Source organism: Chiroxiphia lanceolata, chromosome 7, assembly GCF_009829145.1.
Source record: "Chiroxiphia lanceolata isolate bChiLan1 chromosome 7, bChiLan1.pri, whole genome shotgun sequence".
Classification (NCBI taxonomy): Eukaryota; Metazoa; Chordata; class Aves; order Passeriformes; family Pipridae; genus Chiroxiphia; species Chiroxiphia lanceolata.
This window is the reverse complement of record NC_045643.1, coordinates 15,289,291-15,308,011: the sequence shown is the minus strand read 5'-3', so window position 1 is coordinate 15,308,011 and position 18,721 is coordinate 15,289,291. Positions and strand designations below refer to the sequence as shown.

At 42.1% G+C, this 18,721-nt stretch overlaps 1 protein-coding gene and 1 long non-coding RNA gene across 2 annotated transcripts in view; one reads left to right on the top strand and one right to left on the bottom strand.

Moving 5' to 3' along the window:
* LOC116789826 overlaps positions 1–10,356 on the bottom strand; it is a 220,180-nt gene extending 209,824 nt beyond the window's left edge. The window contains exons 1-2 of the long non-coding RNA XR_004358169.1: positions 10,298–10,356; positions 3,075–3,222 (exon numbers count right to left, since the gene is read on the bottom strand). This is a non-coding gene — a long non-coding RNA (uncharacterized LOC116789826). The remainder of the gene's footprint in view (positions 1–3,074; positions 3,223–10,297) is intronic.
* A 1,669-nt stretch (positions 10,357–12,025) lies between these two features.
* UBE2E3 (ubiquitin conjugating enzyme E2 E3) overlaps positions 12,026–18,721 on the top strand; it is a 58,013-nt gene continuing 51,317 nt past the window's right edge. Inside the window, exons 1-3 of the mRNA XM_032693667.1 lie at positions 12,026–12,152; positions 13,461–13,663; positions 15,825–15,875. Coding sequence (XP_032549558.1) covers positions 13,470–13,663; positions 15,825–15,875 — 245 coding nt within the window. The 5' untranslated portion in view covers positions 12,026–12,152; positions 13,461–13,469. The remainder of the gene's footprint in view (positions 12,153–13,460; positions 13,664–15,824; positions 15,876–18,721) is intronic.

The window sequence follows — 18,721 nt, the reverse complement described above, 5'->3', positions numbered from 1 at the left end:
CAAATGCAAAGAGAAAGAAAGATGAGAAAAATTCAGAGAAGACAAAGAAGAATAAATAGAGGAGAAGAGGAGAATGGATGAGAATATGGAAATTAAAAACTGGCTTTTTGGGGAGTAAAGATTGGTACCGCTTAACAACTAGTCCCTCTGGAGGGTATCATCTCATATTATTTGCAAGAACAAATTCATGCAAATTATAAGAGGAAAAAGAGGAGGGTCTCTCAGAGGAGATGTTATCCACTCAGTCCTTCCACTTGTCTGAGGAAACAGCATCTGCTCAGCACTTCCAAGTGCAAGCAAGGAAGTGAAAACTAGCTTTATATAACAGCTGCAGATGTAGACTGCCAGGAAGTCAAAGTAGTTCATTGCTCCTTAAAGAGTCTAAAAATTCACAGCTCCTACGATCCACTGGAAACCTGTTGGGGGCTCTAACAAACAGTTCGAACAACTCTCCTGTAAAGAATATCAATTGTGGGAGCACAGAGGAGTGATGCAAGCAATGGAACCTACAAAAGGAAAAAACCTATATATTTCAGGTAACATAAGAGATGGCAGTGATCAGAGGCTCTGGATGTCATTGATATTCTCCAAGATGGAGCAGAGAGGGGAAAAAAAAGAATATTGCATATTGCAATTGCAAGAATGAGAAGCTGTTCAGCACAGATATTTGAATGATGTTGGAAAACAAACTTCAATAAAAGAAGGCTCATGCTCCTGGATTGCCTTGGGAAAGAAGTCATGGTGAGAGAAGTTATGGAGCTCTGTGACAGCTAAAGAGTAACTAATAGTCAGTGAATATATGTAGCCACTGACACTATAACTGGTTTGGAAATGTTACAAAAATGGGAATAATTGTAAAGATTACAATTAACCTGATCTGAGGATGAAAAGATATTTGGTTGTATTTCATAATTTATTGTGAGTTTAATGTTAATTTAAAATACAAAAAGGCAACTGAAGGATTTTAATCCTTTCCAGACATTAGCTTAATGAGGGCCAGACCATCTCATCAGCTCTTGTACTCCCCTTGCTGATAGGAGCGTTGTAATGAGTAGTGCTGAACATGATGTAAAAGGCAATGCCCTCCATAACTGCCCATGCCCACTGTGCTTTTCACAACCATGTCACTGGTGCAAATCACATCCTGCATAACTGTGGAAAGGCAGACATCAAGAGAGGAGCACATGGGCTGCAGTTCTATTTGCATCACTAACCCCTACCTATAGGGGTTAATGATGCAAATAGAGATCTCTCTATTTCTCCGTTGCACCTTTTCCAGAAGAAATGCCACAGTTTGAGCTTCCCTATCACAGCAACTGCTGGACAGTCCTCTTCTGGTGGCAAGAAGAGTGCATGGCATGGGGGGAAGAGGCAAGATTGGCATGCTATTTTCAGCTCTTGTAAAGAAATGAACTCTTTCCTTCAAAAGAAAATGTCAATTTTATTTCCAGAGAACAGTCTCACAAGGAGCCTGACCAGTTCCTGAGGCTTGACTGTGCTTAACAGAAATGAGGAGGGAGGGACAAGCACCACAGCAGATAGGAATGTGCATTAGCAGTGCTCCTCTGCTTTAAAATTAGATGTGTTTCACAACAAGCCTTCCTTCTTTTAATTTTTAAAGCTGATTATTTTCCAAGAAACTCTGAACTGACAGTACCTGTTTTTTAAATTTGGTTGGAATATATAGAGATGGAAAAGACAGCCCAGAAGACACAGGTTATTCTGTATTTCCAACTGGTGGTTTTAATAAGCTTTAACAATATGCACTGATTAATGCTCAAGGACCCTGAAATGTAAATAGGAACAATTCTCCTTTTATAGATGAGGGAACTCAGAGACAGAATGGTTCTGTGACTGCTGGGGTCAGAGTGTAGCAATGCTATCAATCTCACCTGTCAATCTCTGCTGCCCTTTCCCACAGTGTATGATCTTCTCTCACAAATTAATAACCAATATTACGACAGGCCAAAAGTCTAAATTTACTTTTTCCTTTCCTCAAATAGGGTTTATTTAACATTTCCTCTTCTCACTCTCCTTTCCGACCTTTTCTGCTTTCCTCTTTTCTTCATTGATGCTTTAAGCTGTAGGGATTGCAGGGCTAAAATAACATGTTATACTTTACCCTGAAGGCTTTGAATGTTGTGATTATTCTTATCTGTTTCAGCAAGGGATTCAAAAGTCTTCTACTGTCATGAGACTTACCCTTGAAGTTAGTAGAAACACTGTTCATAGTGTAAAGTAGATGGCAGAAGAGAACATTGTCTGAAAACAAGCTGTTCTAGGTAGTGACTAGAAAACAAAGCTTTTAAATTGAATGATATTCTGAAACTGACCCAAATTCTGTGGAGGGCCAGCCTACAGAGGGAAGCAAATCTCTTAGATTCCAGGCAGCACGGTAACTATTAGTGAACAAGTACACCTGAAGACAGAATAGAAATCTCTCCTTTCTAATGCTTGGTGGAAAAAGGCTATTTATTTGTTAATTGGAAGTTCTGTTGCATGTGAAAATTGGTCTCACCTGAGTACAGTTCTGAAAAAAATACAAATTTGCTTCTTCAGAGATGATCTTAACAATCTTGCAGCTCCTTTGTCAGGTATTGAAGCATCCTGCAGCAAAGATGGACAGGCATCCCAAATCACAAGGAGGCATATTGTACATTTCTAGGGAGTGCCTTTTCCCAGAAGCCTGTCAACTTCTTTGAAGGACATGAAGTCCTGTGACAGCTGCACCTTTACTGCCCACCAAAGAACTTTGACCTATTCTGGTAAATATGCTCAGGTCTCCTTACAGTACAGTCCTGTATTTGTAATTGAGTCAGTGACGTGACCAACATATGCCAAAGTGGTTACCTGAATGACAATCATGTGACTGACTGGATAGACAATTTGGGAATGTCTGAGTACAGTCTGTGTGAATACCAAAGCGCCTTAGGAAATGAGCTTCACCAGCATGTAAAACCTACAAGCACCAATCTTGGGAATCCTTTCTTGTGGTCAGATCTGAGCCTGAAGGTAGATATATTTAGATGATACTGCTTTCATTTTAGCACTTGTGGCTGAACAGCAAAGCTTACCTCCTCTCCTTGCTGTTTTGAACAGCCCAGTGCACTGACTGGCACCATCTGATCTGCTTTTGTTAATGAAGGTCATGGTGGAGCTGTAGATCAACTCTGAGACGGAAACTCAACAGTTCTGGATCTTGCACTCAGCAGCATGAGTTTTCTGTCAATAAAATACAAAACCAACAGACAATTAATTCACCTATGGAGCATTTACTCACCTCTGCAGGGTTTTTTTTCCTCAATGTGTAGTAAAGGACAATGCTAAAGGAGATCCAGATATCTGAATACTGTCAGGTGGTCAACAGGTGCTTTCTCCCATTTGTTTCTCATTTTTATTGTTTTACTGGTGGCAGAACCACAAACTAGGTCTGCTGGCACTGAGCCTCAGCACAAAAGCTTTTCCTATTCTGCTGGACATTTCTTGCATGAACTGTGCTTTTGGATAATCTCATCAATAGCATAGTAACTGCTAAGAAACAATGCAAAGAAAAGAAGTTGATTTGCGCTTTTAAAACTATTTTTCCCTGTACATGTCTACTTGTGTAGAATTCTGTGAAATAAATTTGTGAATGCAAAGACTGACTTGACTGTTTCTTTAGTATGAGAAACCAGTGCAAAATAATGTATAATTAAAAAGAGTTTTGTTTGCTTCAGGATTTCACACATTTTGAGCTCTATCCATGTCACCAAAGTTTAATAGATATTAATTTGATAAAATGAATCTTAATGTCATTGTATTTTTTCATTGAAGGAGGCATCAAACAAGTGTTTCAGCCACAGTTGTACCAGTACCATACTACTTCAATGTTAAGTTTGAGAAAGATAACTAAATAGAAAAAAATATCTTTTTTTCTGCAGACTTAAAATGCACATTGTAAAATGTCCATTATTAAATGGATATGCTAATAATTCTGATTAATGGAACCATTTTGGTTCTACATCTCCTTTATCCTTGATCTGATGCTGAGACAGTAAAATAACACATCAATATGTCAGATATCTATACTGGGTATTAGGAGACATCATATAAAACATTGATGGGAGCTACTAGCTCTTTTCAAAACAACCTGGCCATCTGTTTATATGCTGGCATTTAAACACCTGTGTCCCAGTTCAACACTAAATTAGATTAATTTGATTCCATTGACCAAGATGTCCCCTATCTTAAAATTTCCACTCATAGGATTAATACAGTCTACTAGCAAGAACATTACTATTTAAAATCATGATCACCCTGACAGCAAAGGCTAGAAGTTCATTCTCACAAATAGCTGAAAGAGGGAGAAAAACAAGCAGACCTCAGGAATAATGATCTCCATTTAGCTAATTAATTAAAACAACGTAAGGTAACTTAGGAATAAGAATACCCCTGAGAGATTTTTTCGTGGCTTTCAAGATCATGGATACAGTACAAAGTAAAGTCATCTTTTGATGTTAGATGAGTGGAAGCAGCTTCATTGGCATATTTTTTCTGCTGTTTTGAAGTTAGCACCATGTTCTTATTTATTCTGTCATAGTACAGTCCCCTCTATTTTTATTTAACCAAAAAGTACTCTTAAAACCACAGTATGTTAATATTCCTATTAAATATTACTGAGAACACAGTAAAATGGTAGTAAAGGATAACTGTTAGAAATTCAAGTATGAATAGGCCATACTATAGTTAGTCCAATCCGAGCAGAACTGGCATGAATTAAGCTTGCATTTCCTAGACTTTCTCAGTTTTGCACAGAACACAGGAGCATCATTTCAGCTCAACTCTGATTGGAAATTTAAATTTAAATTTTAACTGACACTTTCATTGTGCTAATCACACTTCAAACTTGCACCTCAAGCTCCTGCCCCAGTGTGTCATCCTCATGAAAAGCATATTCACCGATACACAAGTGTGCAGTCATACAGCCACCCTACCTGAAGAGATGGAGTATGTGAATTTACATATTTATCAAACATTGTAAGGAAAAGCAGGCACTGCAGTGGCACACTGCACTGTGAAGGAGAGCTTCAGTAGCAGCTGGGATTACTGCACTGGAAAACATACAACAATCAGTTTGTTGACATACATGTGAAAAAGGTAGGGAAATGACACAGTAGGAATTTAAGACAAAAAAATTTGAGAAATAACTTCATTCGGCAGTGCAGCTGTGCTCTGCAGGGGCATGGAGAACATCCTTATCTCATTCTCTGCTAGGAGTGCAGTAGAGGCAGCACACGTGGCTGACCAGGAAGGACACTCATCCATCAGCTGCTCCCCTCCCAGTCTAGAAGTAATTAAGGACTCCAGAGAGAGCCTGGTTCAGTTCTCACTCAGAAAGAGGATGTTGCTTTGAAGTGTAAAATGGAAATTCTCATTACAGAAAGACACAAAAGCTGAAAGAGTTTGTTGTTGAAACCATGGGACAATACTAAAATCAGACTGGTCTCACACCTGCTAATCATAACTTCTTTCCTGGGCAAAGATTTCCGGCTGGTGATACTAAAATAGCTACTTGAAGATAGTCACATCTTGACATCACACAGATGGGGGTAATAAAAATGACTGTAACACTAAAAGCAGCTCATTGCTAAGTCTGCACCACTTCACTACTCAAAATACTTCAGAGAAACAGTTCAACATGCTGAATGACAAACAGAAACCCTCTACCTGCCCTGAGGATCCAATCTTTTCTAGCCCTTGAGTTTTGCCATTGTATCTCCAGGGCCTGACTTCCCATCTCAGATGGCTTCAGCTGCAATTATTTAAGACATCACCACCCAGGCTCTCCTCTTGGATGTGACTGCTCCAGCACAGGAAGTAACAGATCAAATACGTGGAGAGTCTTCAGCTAGGGCTGTCCTCCCATCCAAGCTCTCACCACTACCATGGGTGGAGATCAGTTCCTGACACACAGTTGCTCCTGCTACAACTGCTGTGGGAACAACTCCCGCTGACCAGGACACAAGAGTCACTGCTAGGAGTTGCAACACCTACATCTATTGCAGAAACTGCCCAGGACACTCAGGAGTCTGGGCTGTGGAAGATCAGCCCTGCCCAGTCATTTCCAGGGGTGATTTATCATGATAGGGCCCTGACTTGTCTTTCCTGTCCCTTTGTGGAAGGTTAGGGCTCCTGACGCAGGAAGGGAGTGGATAAATGCAGACAATAATGTTCCTAGTCAAAAAGCAAGATGCCACAAAGCTAATTCACAGGAATCTTTGGTAATACTGATCTTTATAGCTAAAAAAGTATTGCTTCTTTATTGTAGAACAGGCATCAGCCAAGCTGGCCTTTTATCCAGTGCAGACATGATAATGGGAAATATGTATGGGACTTTCCCTATAATTAGGGTGCATTCAGAAGTGTCACTGGCTTTCCAGGCAGGCAAATGTAAAGTGCCGTGACTCATCACTAAAAGGTGTGACTGCTCTCAGGGAATTTGTAAGATTTGCTTTAAATGCTGATCGGTTCCTTCTTCTTCCATGGGATGTCAGAATTTGAAGAGCCTGATGGGGACTGAAGTGTCAAACTGCTGATAAGCCAGATAAAGCTATTGTGCCAATTGTCACCAGCCCTAAAGGTGATGAAGGAAATCTCTTATCCACCTAACCCCAGGGAAATAAATAGGTTAGTCAGACTGAAGTAGTAAGGAGCTGTCCAGGATCCTTTTTCTTAATAACAATCTCAGGATGGGCCAATTTAGTCATGTAAATTTTAATTATTACTTTTTTATAAAAACATCCATCAGCTCATGAATAATGCCTGCCTCATGTGTATGTTTCTTTCTGACCTCATCTCAGTCAAGTGAGTTTGACTTTATAATCATCTTGCCTTCCTTCAGCTGGCATGAATGAGGATATTGGCTCTGTTACTATCAGCCTATTAACTTTCTGCTTTCACTCAAACCTTGGTCTTTTGAAGCCAAAGCATTTACGGAGCCAAAGGTTTCCAATCTAAGCAGTCTGTAGATAGCACTGAGATGTATGCTTGTGTATATACTTACAGACAATTCAGTCTGAGATGGTTTAAGGGTGGAATAACTCTGTTTGTAACAGGGAAATGAGAATTCTACTAGGCCTTCAACATTATTCATTACAACAGCTTTCATAGCAGATTACCACACATACCAAGAATGACAATACTATTTTACTACACCCAGTGTAAGAAAAGGGGTAGATTTCATACTGAAAGTTTTCAAAAAATGCTGGTCTGCCAGGGCTGTATATGTAGAGCCAAGTTGTTTTTCCCTAACTTACGATTTACACACTGTACCGTTGAATATACACCACAAAATCATTTTCTGGAATTTATGAAGTTGCTTATAGACCTATTGCTCTCACACTTTGGTACTGGTAAAAGTCTGCCAGTATTTACATTTTACTCTACTATAGTCAAACATTCGTGATACTGCACTAAAAATTAAATGTGTTAAAGCAAGCTGAAACTACCCATATCTATACATCAAAGATAATTTTTCAATTAAAATGTCAAGGGAAAAAAATTCTCATTGTGACACTGCTTGCAGGTGAAATAATGCTTATTTATTGAGGGAAATATCCTTATGACATATGAATTACTATTGTCCAGTAGATGGACTAATCCCACCTGAATTTCCTCTATTTAATTTTTCTCATTTTTCCTACAGCTTTCCAAGCAGAACAAAAATTACAGAGGTTAAAAGCTTGTGAATACAAGCTGCCTTCAATAAAAAATAAAATATGGATATTTTTTAAAGCACTGATACTCATTTGACATGCACAGACACTTGATTCGTATGAATGACTAGAGGAACCCCAAAGGGGCCACTGTGTTTTTTTCCTTGCATCAATAATCCACACACAAGGAAAGAATTTACACAATAGAATACAAGAACTCCCTGGGAACATTGAAATACAAACATTTCTACATGACTTTGTCCTTCAAAAACATGCATTTATCTGTTATGTTTTTAAGTGCTTAATACATATCTGCCCATTAAAAACCAGTACCCAACTGACCATTTAGTCTTTCAGTGTGTAAAATACAATTGTCAAATACAATGTATACCAAACAGTAGGACTTACTGTCTACTTCATAGGATTGCGATGAAGATTAATTAATATCTGTAGTGCTTTAGCGCCCGCCAAGTATTTTTCTATGGATTTAGATACAGCAGTTATTCAACATTATAAAGAACCCTGGCTAAACAGCTAACTCCTGTGCTAAAAAACAGTTGGGAAAATTCTCCTCCTGGCTTTATTCAAGCACGTAAGGATTCAGAGAAAGTAAAAATATCCTGAAAACTCCTCTAAGCATCCCAAGTTGTGATAGGCTGCATTAGCGCAGTCTCAAGACTACTGCTGAGCTATAGCAGCTTCCAAAAAGTCGTTCTTCAAAAAAGAACAACTGAAGCACAGCAGTGTTCTGGCTTTTGCCTTCATCTCTTCCCCCCAGCCCCCTCCCCATCCTTCCTCCACCATATTCCCATGCCAAGATTTGTAAGGTGGCAACACAAAACCAACAGATGGGCTAAACATCAGCTGAAAAAGGGACCGGGAGGTGGTTTCTTAATGGTTGCTGTCCACTGCCACACTGACTTAATTTCTCAGGTTGAGGACAAAAAACTTATCTCTGCTGTTCTTGTAAATTCTTAAGGACACAAATTAATTGAAACATAGTAGGGACATTGTTCTTTAGGGACTTGTTTTTCCGTCATAAACCCAAATGAATCCACAGCATCACAATGTAAGAATAATCACATTTATGGTGATGATTGTAAGTTTAAGGCATGATAGGATGAGCTGCAGCTACTGACTTTGTAGCAGGCTTCCTGAACTCACTTCTGTAAGTCACTACATCTCTTCCTGGCCCAAGTTTTTTGCCTAATCTACTTTCCTAGCACTCTGTTAAAACTTTTAATTATCTTGGGAAAAGACATGCTGGATATTTGTACAAGATCTACCTTACAAGGAGTATTACTTGCTACTGTGACTTGCTACTATGACACTAATTACTAATAAAAACACAATCTAAATTTTACCCCATCTACTTTTTCGGAAAAAAAAATTGTATTAATTTCCTGATTCTGCAGGCTGTGCTCATCTGTCTGTGGCACTGCAGTAGGGCTCCAACAGGGGCTTTAACACAACCTGGAATGGGAACACACATAGAACAGACAGATGCATTCCTAGGTGAAGATGTATTTACTGCAGGAGACAGTGATTTTGTGATAAAGAAGATGAAGTATACAACTGTAAACATTAAGTAGTATTTTCAGTTGAGCAGCTCTTAATCATGAAAAATGTATGCTGGCCTTATTTTACCATCTGTACACCCTTGAAAGGATTGGGGCAAGGAGATCAAGCAATGACTTTTCTATCCCTCACAGTTTTCTTCTGAGAAGCAGAAAATGCCTTTCACCCTAGTTCTACTCCCAGGCATTGCGTTGTTTGCTATCTAAGAACTTCAAGTCAGATGGAGGAGACTGAACTGTGAATTCCTAAACCTAGAAAAATATTTTCAGATGTCTGTGCAGCACAAGGCAGCTGTTAAACCTCTGTGTGCTACCAGAAACTGTGCTCTGACAGAGCAGGGATGGAGACAGACTCAAAAAGGCATTGAGCTTCTGACCATCTTTGCAAGCAGGGCTCGTTAAAAAAAACAAACCCAAAGAACACAACAGCAACAAAACACAAACAACAAAGGCAAGTGAGTGGGGAAAAAAACGTAGGCCTCACTCTGAGTGCCCAGGACTTCCTTAGGAAGACTCTGCAGTTTACAATGCCACCAGCACTTCCAAACTTGAGCACCCAATAAACTGACAGAGAAAAGCATTCATGATGGGTACAACAGTTAAAATTATGCTGAAGTCAGATCATGTGGGATATGAAAAAGTAGAGAGAGTAGATTTGTAACAATGACTATTACAATCGGCATTTCTCCCTCGCCTTCAAACTGTACTGTACCTCTCAGTGCAGCATTCTTTCTGTGGATGACAACACAACAAACATACCCAAGGAAAGTAAGAACAAAGTGTCATCCTTTAGACCTGATGTCAAATGACTATTCAATCCAATAAATATCTGTATATCCATGTTGCTGTAGTAAATCTGTTTTAATATAATACAAAAGGTTGGGAAAAAAATAAAATCTAGGGTTGCTTTTCTATTAGGCTTTGTTAAATGGGCTTTCTTAATTTTCACTTTATACCCTGAAAGCCACAGAACCACACAACATGTAGTAGCTGATGTGGTGTGTAACTCTTGACCAATCTACTTACTTTCATTCTGTAGTGCACACTCTTCTAGTACTTTTTTTTGGACGACTGCAAATTTTCACCTGAAATAAAATAAAATTTTAAATAATCCTGACTTTCAAAGCTCAGTAAGCTTCATCTTGAGCATCATCAACAGAATGGGGGGGGAAGGAATATTGCCATGCTTCCCTTTTACTAATTATGTCCAGATTGCTCATCATGCCAGATACTGTTTATGCTAGGAATTTTCTACAGCATACCTCAGGGGCAAATTGCCTGTAGTGGTGATCTGGGAATTCTCTATAGCCTACTTTAACAAACAAACCTCCAGTATTCCTCCACATCACATCATTCAATTCTCTTGCCAAATCTTCAGCATAGTTTTCAACTGAGCTAACTTCAGCTACCCAGAGAAGGGTATTCCCTGACACACCGGTTGTTTATTCCCTCTAGAGCACAATATATGCCGTCTGACCCCTTGATCCTGTACAAGCTAAGAAAACACAGTAGTTTTAAGTCATTAGGCTGTTGCTAATGAAAGCCCTTGAGGTAAAAGCCATCAAGGTGAAAGCCCTTGTACTGGACAGCAATGTTAGCCTTGAGATTTCATGTAAATTGCACAAACATTTACAGTAATTGTTAACCCTTTCCGGTTATCCACAACCTCATCTACTTTTCACAGATAGACTAATCTTCTTTTACAAAACTAGATTTTGTTGCAGTGTTTGGAATATTTATATTCCCTCAGTTGGTGGGTTGCTCTGGGCACATGGTGTGCCCGGGCACAGGGCATGAGAAGCTGTTCCAGTGCACACCAGCACCACGCATTCACGATGGGATGGAAAACGAGCTACATCTCTATCCTGTACCACCTTCCTGTGACACCTACCACAACCGCTATCGATTATCCCCTTTCCTCTTTAAAACATTTATGATTTGGCACAGTGGCTGCTCATGGAACAACTAACTCTGGTTTTGATGCCGAATACTCCTGTTTACAGTGGTGAGGCACCCCAGCAAGGTGGCTGGTGTTTCTTCAGCTCCCACGTGTGACAATGTGCCAAGGGCAGGGATTTTTTGGTGGTGGGGTGAGAAACCACCAATTGTCCCATTCTTGAGTGTCCCTGCGCTGGCACCAGGAGCAAAGCACGAGGTGAGGTGTGAGGTGTGAGGTGGGGTGGCTGACAAGGCCAAGGGTTGGGGAGACCCTACGGCCCCTGGTCTTTGCCTTGGCTGGGCACTGGCCTGGCAAAGCCCATGGCCATTCCCGCGGGAGGGCGCGTCGGGCTGGAGGCTGAAGCCCGTCGGGACCGGGGCTCTCCGGGAGGCGCCGAGCTCGGACCGTCGAGGGACGAACCCCCCCCCGCCGCCGCTTTGTCCTTGCCCGGCCCGGAGCACGCGCGCCCCCGGCCCCGGCGGGAGCGCGCCTGCGCGCACCCTGTTGGCCGCCGGGCGGGAGCGAGCGCCCCCTCTCCTCTCCCCTCCCCCGCCCGCCGGGAGCTCCGCCGGCGGCCGCGGGCGGGCGGGGGGGGCCGGGCGGGGGCGGGGGGATCCCGGGGGCGGCCGGAGCCCCCTCCCCGCCCCCGCTCCGCCGCGCGCTCCCGCCGCCCCCCGCCCCGGCCCCCCGGCCCGCCGCGGGAGCCCGCGCCGCAGAGCGGGGCCCGCCAGCGCCACCCGCCGGCCGCGGGGCCGCACCGCGCCTCCCCCCGTCCCCCCCTGCTCCGGCTCTCAATGTTCCACACTGCCCGGCCACAGAGCCGCCGCCGCCGCCGTAGAGCCCCCCGGCCGCCTCCGTCCCCTCCTCGGGCACCGCGGGCCCGGCCCGGCCCCCCGCCATCCCGCCCCTCCGACCCAGCAGCGGGACAGGACGCCGGCGAAGGTAAGGGAGCGGCGGGCGAGGCGGCCGCCGCGGCGGCTGGGCGAGCGCGGTGGGGGGAGGCGGGGAGGAGGCGGGGGGGCTGGTAGAGGAGCTTTGTTCTTGTTTTCGGCGCTCGCTGCCTGGCGGCGGCCGGGGGCACGGGGCCGGCCCGAGTTCACGCCTCACTTGGTGCACACGCACGGTGCGGAGCGGGGCCGGGCGAGCCGCCGCCGCCGCCCGCCGAGCTGAGCCGAGCCCAGCCGAGCCCAGCCGGGCTGGCGCTCCCCACAAAGCGCGGCCGGGCGGCCGCCTGGATCCAGCCCTGCCGCAGCTCCCGCCGCTCCTCCTCGGCCCCCCCGGCCGCCGGGGCAGCCCCCTCCTCCCCCTCCCCCCAACCCCCGCCTTTCCCGATCGGCGGAAAAATGTCGGTCTGCCTGGCGGAGCTGCGCGGGGAGCGGCGGAGGGGAGAGCTGTGCAGAAGGTGCAGTTTGAATTATGCTTCTTCCCCCTCCGGCAGCTCTGTGGTGGCCAAATGCAGTTCTCGCTGCTGGCCATGTAAATAACCGGGGCTGCTGCTGCCCCAGTGGCTTTAAATGCATCGCGGGTTTTCTCCCCTTCCTAAAAAAACCACCACCAACAACAAAAAAACAAACCCCGTTTCCCCCCGCCCCAGCCCCCCCGCGCCAGCCCTTTAAATGCACAGAGCAAGTGTACATTTCCATCGGAAATCAACCGAAGTGTTACTGGCAATGTATTTTCTCGGAGAGAGGGGGAGAGGGGGGATCTGGTGTTTGGACCCAATAAAATGCTCTGCTCCAGTGTAAATATTTACAGGGTATTAGTGACTTTTTAAAAAACATTTTCAGTGAGGTCTGTTATTTACAATGTGTCATAAGTTATTAATGTTCATTGCCTAAGTACCCTGCTAAATCTGTCTCATGCCTTAGAACAAAGTCGACAATTGGCATATTGTTTAAAGTATGAAAAAAATGCGAGTGGGTTTAAAAATTGGAAATATCTGTATTTTCCGAAGTGTAAATATTGCTTTGTAGCTGTCAAACTGCAGCCGTTGGGGATGAGACAAAGACGTATATTTTGATTAATTTCTCACTGAAACTGAGTTGACACCTATTCAAATTGTTCCCTGGAATTTGGGGAATGGAAAAAGAGAGTCCTGACTGTTGTATGAACTCTTCCTCTTTTCTTCCCCAAAAAAGTTCCCTATGATGTCTGGTGACAGGCAATGGTCAATGGAACTTGGAGAGTGACAGGAGAGAGTCCTGCTTGTTGTATTAACTGTGCCTCTTTTCTTTTCCTTCCCCAAAAAAGTTCCCCACGATGTCCAGTGATAGGCAGAGGTCAGACGATGAAAGTCCAAGTACCAGCAGTGGTAGTTCAGATGCTGATCAGAGGGATCCACCTGCACCTGAACCCGAAGAGCAAGAGGAGCGAAAGCCCTCTGCCACTCAGCAGAAGAAGAACACCAAACTATCCAGCAAAACTACTGCTAAGCTATCTACTAGTGCAAAAAGGTAAGGGGAGCGTAAAACATCCTGTAGTATTTCTGCACAGTATTTGGAGTCACAGTACTTGCATTGCACTTTTCAGGGCAGTGCAGTTCTTCTTGTAAAGTTATGTGAAGTACCAACTTTGGTAGTACAGAAGCCTGCCAAGCAGTGTTTTCATTAATCCAAGCTTTGTTGGGGTAACAATTACACAGACTTGTCATATGTCTTTTGAAGAGTTGTTATAGAACTTGGTAACTTACAGGCTTACTGGGCGGGTGGACAGTTAAACGCGTTTTATATTTGCAAAAGTGCGAGACAGCATCAGCTTTGGCTGTCTTTTTCTGAGTTAGATTTCCATGTCTGACTGGTATAGGGAGGAGTCCTCCTAGCGTATTTTATTATAGTCTGTAGACTGATGACAGGCAATGCTCTCTAATTACAGAAGTCGCAGAACCCCAGTGGCTGATGTGGGCCTCATGACTCGCTTTTCATGTTGATATGCTGGAGAGTCTTACACACCTTGAAGTAATGGGTTCATTCTGCAGTTTTTTCAGGAGAAACTTAGCTGAGTTTTCTCCCTTAGGATCTGTGGATTTAAACCACAAGGTTGTACAGGTAGCCTCTACCTTTAAATATGAGAATCTTCAGAGATCTTGTTTAGTTCTGTTAGTTGCACTTTTATTGGCGTGTAAGGTTACTGGCAGTCTGGCTCTCATGATGTGTACTCTGGTAATTTTTCCGTAAGATCAGCTGTGTGAAATATGCAAACTTTAAATCCCTTTATTCCAGTGATCTTTGGAGATGAAACAACTTTTCAGTCCTTTCCCTGGAGCTGCTTTTCTTTACAAACATTTATAAGTATCCTGTAGCAGGAAAAGTTGTAAAATAGCTGTAGTACCTTCAAATTTTGCTTATTCAGCATGAATGCTGTAGTTCAGACTTTTAGGAACACTCTAGTAATACAAATACTTTGTATTTGACTTAAATTTAGTAAATACTTTCTGAAAAGTGTCAAAATTGTTGCAGAGAATGATTGAGTGGCTTTAATGACCTTTGAGCTTGTTGAAGAAACCCTTTGAAGTAGGACTGGTTAAAGAAAAAAAAGTTCTGGAACTACTATGTAGGCTTTGTAATTTGTTGTTACTTATCTTTATTTGAAAAGCCTGAGATGCAGGCTCTTGACACTGAGTTTTCCTGTCTTGCCTTTATATCTCTTAATTGTTACAAGTCTAATTCCATACATCTCAGATAGTTCAGTGGGCTTACTGAACTTATTGGTACTAGTACAAGGACACCCGGAGCAGTTTCTGTTAGTTCATGTTTTAACACTTGCTATTTGCATGAAACTCACAGCATTGTTCATATGGGTCCTTTTGTGAAGATAAGTCTAACTTGATATTTTTGAGAGGAGTTTAACATGTGTCTTTTGAAATTGCACCCCTTATGTACCTGACTAAAATGTTAAATTGACAAGATGTTTTTGATGTTCGTTTTCCAGATCTTAACTCCTTGGGAGTGGTTGTAATAGAGTAAAGCTAAGCACAGATTATTTCAAGTTATTATATCACTTTTTGTCATGTAAATAAAGCTACTGTATAAGGTTGGGGGAGGAAAGGCAGCAGAAGGTGTGGAGACAAGCAAAGTTGATCCAGAGAGATTGTTCCAGTAACAGAGACAGCCTGGCAGATCTGCAAATCTGCTTTTTAAACACACTGCGAAGTAATAGGTAAAATATCGTGAAAAGAGTGTGTCTGCTGCCAGTGCAGTTCACTCGAGCCTCAGTCACAGGTCTGTAACGCTGGTTTAAAGTCATTGTCAAATCTGCCCGTGCAGGCTCCCCCCCCGCCTCATTTGCATATTAGCTTGAAAAGAAAATCTCTCTGGTAAAAAGTGCTCGGATGTGGAAAAGAGTTACTTTTCTGAATACCTGTGGGACATTTCTACCTGACTCAGTTGTAAGTGTTCTGTTTGCACACAGCGTGTAGCAGGAAAAAAGCTGCAAAGTTTCTCAGCTGTGGGATTTGGGTTATGCCTCTGAGAACAAAGAGGAAGCAGCCATGTTAGCATTACTGAAGGCAAAGCCAATCTTGCATTTAACTGCATGGTGGTAGAGGGCAGTGTAATTCCCTGATTTATTCTATAGACTACCTCAAATGCTTTGTGTCTGTTCTCATTTCACCAACAGAATCCAGAAGGAGCTAGCTGAAATAACCCTTGATCCTCCTCCTAACTGCAGGTATGTAATGGCTTCTTAAATTGTGGACGGTGGTAGGAGATTAATATGCTCAGGTTAAAAAACGGGAAACTTAGTGTTTATGACTGGTGACTGCTAGACAAAAATTGTGTACAGCAGATTGAATAAGCATAGGAAACGTTTGAAACTGAAGTTTGCTATTTTGTCTGCATGTTGGAGGTGTAGTCATTAGTGACTGATGTACACAGTAAAGTGTATTCAGTTCGTTGTTTGCTGGTCACTGCCTTCGTGAAACAATTATATGAACTTCAAAATATGCTGAAGCTTTCAACTTAGTGTTTCTGTGTAGTTTGAACTGGCTTTTTGAGTGCCAAGTTTGTAGAGTTACCATTTCATTCTGAAGTAAAGAACTGTATGTGATTTTTATATGCTTTCTCTTAGTATGTTGTGTAACAGTTAGATTGCCTTGAAGTATTGCCTTTAAATTTATGTGTCGGTTGGTCAAAGTTGTAGTCTCTTGATAGAGACTATTTTTAAGGAAGTTCCCAACTTGGGAGACACTTGTGTTAGGTTTTAGAAAATGAAATTTTAAGCATGGAAGATTGAGTGATTTGGTCTTAGATAAAGTGATGGTTGGGAACCAGAGCACTTGATCTGTAGGAAAGATAAATAGTAGCATAGTTAGCTAATTTCTTTAAATCTTTGTATGTTTTACTTTTGTTTAAAAGGTGCATAAAAATTCTCGTTAGCTGTGAGCATCCAGTGTTCAGATTGGCAGTAAAGCTACATTTAAATAATGTTACTTTCATTTGATGCATCTCAGTAAGATTTCTGACTGCAAGGTATCTTAATAGCTCATGTGTAACAGTAAGCCTTGTATATGTTTTAAAAAAATACTAGAAGTGCTTTCTGATTTTATGTTGGAAATGTTTGGCTTTTGAATAGTCGGAAAGGTTTGGTGCACATTTTGTGAATTTGATAAAATGTGAGCTGCTGTTCTGTCTCACTAATCCATGAGCCCAGGGACTAACCAGAGCACTGTTATACTGAGTTTGTGGTAAAGGTGCTTTATTCTGAGGATTGTGCTGTAGATTGCCTATAGCAGTCTGATGTATTTGCATGCTGGGTCATCGGCTCTCCTTCTTCAATAAAGGTGAGCGTTTTTGAGAGAGCGAGTATCTGTTGCCTTTGTGCTTGATTTTTTACTTGTTTGGTTTTGCAGGGTTTTTTTGGGAAGTGGTTTTTGTTTGGTTTTAAGTAACTGTTCTAGATAACTTTTAATAAATTACTGGGATCTAGTTCTGTGTTGGTCATGCATTTTGTACTTGGATCCGCGCGGTAGGAGAGAAAGTGTTTAAATGAAATAGAACACTGACACTTTGCCTTAGAGTTGCCAAAAAGATAATTGTAGCAGTTTCTGGTACAGCAAGTTACAGCTTTTAGAAAGAGAAGCTTCCACCTTCACATTCTCCAATACCATCTGATACTTAGCTCCTTGGAAAAGCATGTTTCTCTCGTATTAGCACAAGAATATTGCAGAGCATTTTGCTTGTGAGCTGGTACAGCCAGATGCCCAGGAATGCTGTTGAGAATGATGAAAACCCCCCAATGTGTCTAAAATTATTCAAGTTTCTCTCCTACGGAGCGTAGGGGAAAATATTATTTTTTGCCAGTGAGGAAGTCAATGCTTCTGTTCCCCATAGGTATTTTTAAAGAGAAATTTAGCAGATTTACTCAATAACAACTCTATGATGAGTACATTTTTACCTTTTGCAAAATTAAAAATATTTATAAGAGAAATAGGCTTCTGTAACAGAGCATGGGGTTTTCACGGGAAACAATCTGAACAGCATTTCAATGCCCAGAGGATTAGTGTTACATTGAAATTCACTTGTTAGAGGGAGCCTTTCTGGTATCAAGAGGTAAATGCAGCTGGGTGTTTTGTGCAGAGCAGTTGAGACTTGTAACATAGTTTCTTATAGGGTGTAGTAGCACAGGTTAGGCTAGGGCTGACACAGCAGGCATATGACACCTCTTCATTGTTCATCATGCAACCAGCAGCAGAATGCTACTTATTACATTTCTTGTAAAAGAAGAGGAATTTGTAAAAAAAAAAAAAGAAATTTAAAAGCCTGTGTAACTTGGGCATATTCACGTATGCTGTAAAAATAAAAACCTTGTGTAATAAGCTCTCCCAAAGACTGTTTGTCATGCACAGTTGTTTGTCCTGCGGTTCTAGAGCACACCCTTATCATTTGCAGTCCACATGCTTCAAGCTTCACATGAATACAACTGCCATTGATTGGACATTGATAGTCCTTCTGGTTACTCAGTTACATAAGTAATTAAAAAGTAGCAATTTTTAAAATACAATAATGTGTTTTAATACATATAAAACATTAAATGTTACTTTAACAGGATACAGTACAAATACTGAAGATTATGTTGAGCTCTTGCATCTCATGTTAAACACTGATGTCTGCTGCCATTTCTCACCTGCCAGTGCAACTGCCCGTGGAGTCACCCCATCTCAGTGACCTGAGGCTGATTTAGCTACTTTAAAATGACAGTGACTGGTTGCACTGTGATTCTCATGCAGAAGAGGTGTAGGTTTCCCCAGCAGTTAATTTTTCCACAGTCACAGCTATTGCTGTAACATATGTTTTATAAAAATACCAGGGCCCCAAGAAAGCCCCATTCCTGAGTGTGCTGAGCAGGCCTGGGGCGCGCATAAACTTCTGTTTTAGGCACTGGGAGAGCAGAATGACAGGCACAGTAAAACTGAGTAAATAGTAATTTTTTGCTTACCTGTCTCAATAGGAAGGATTAATTTCTGATTCTGTTAATTGGACAATGAACTGTTGAAAAAATCATGTTGTTATGCATCA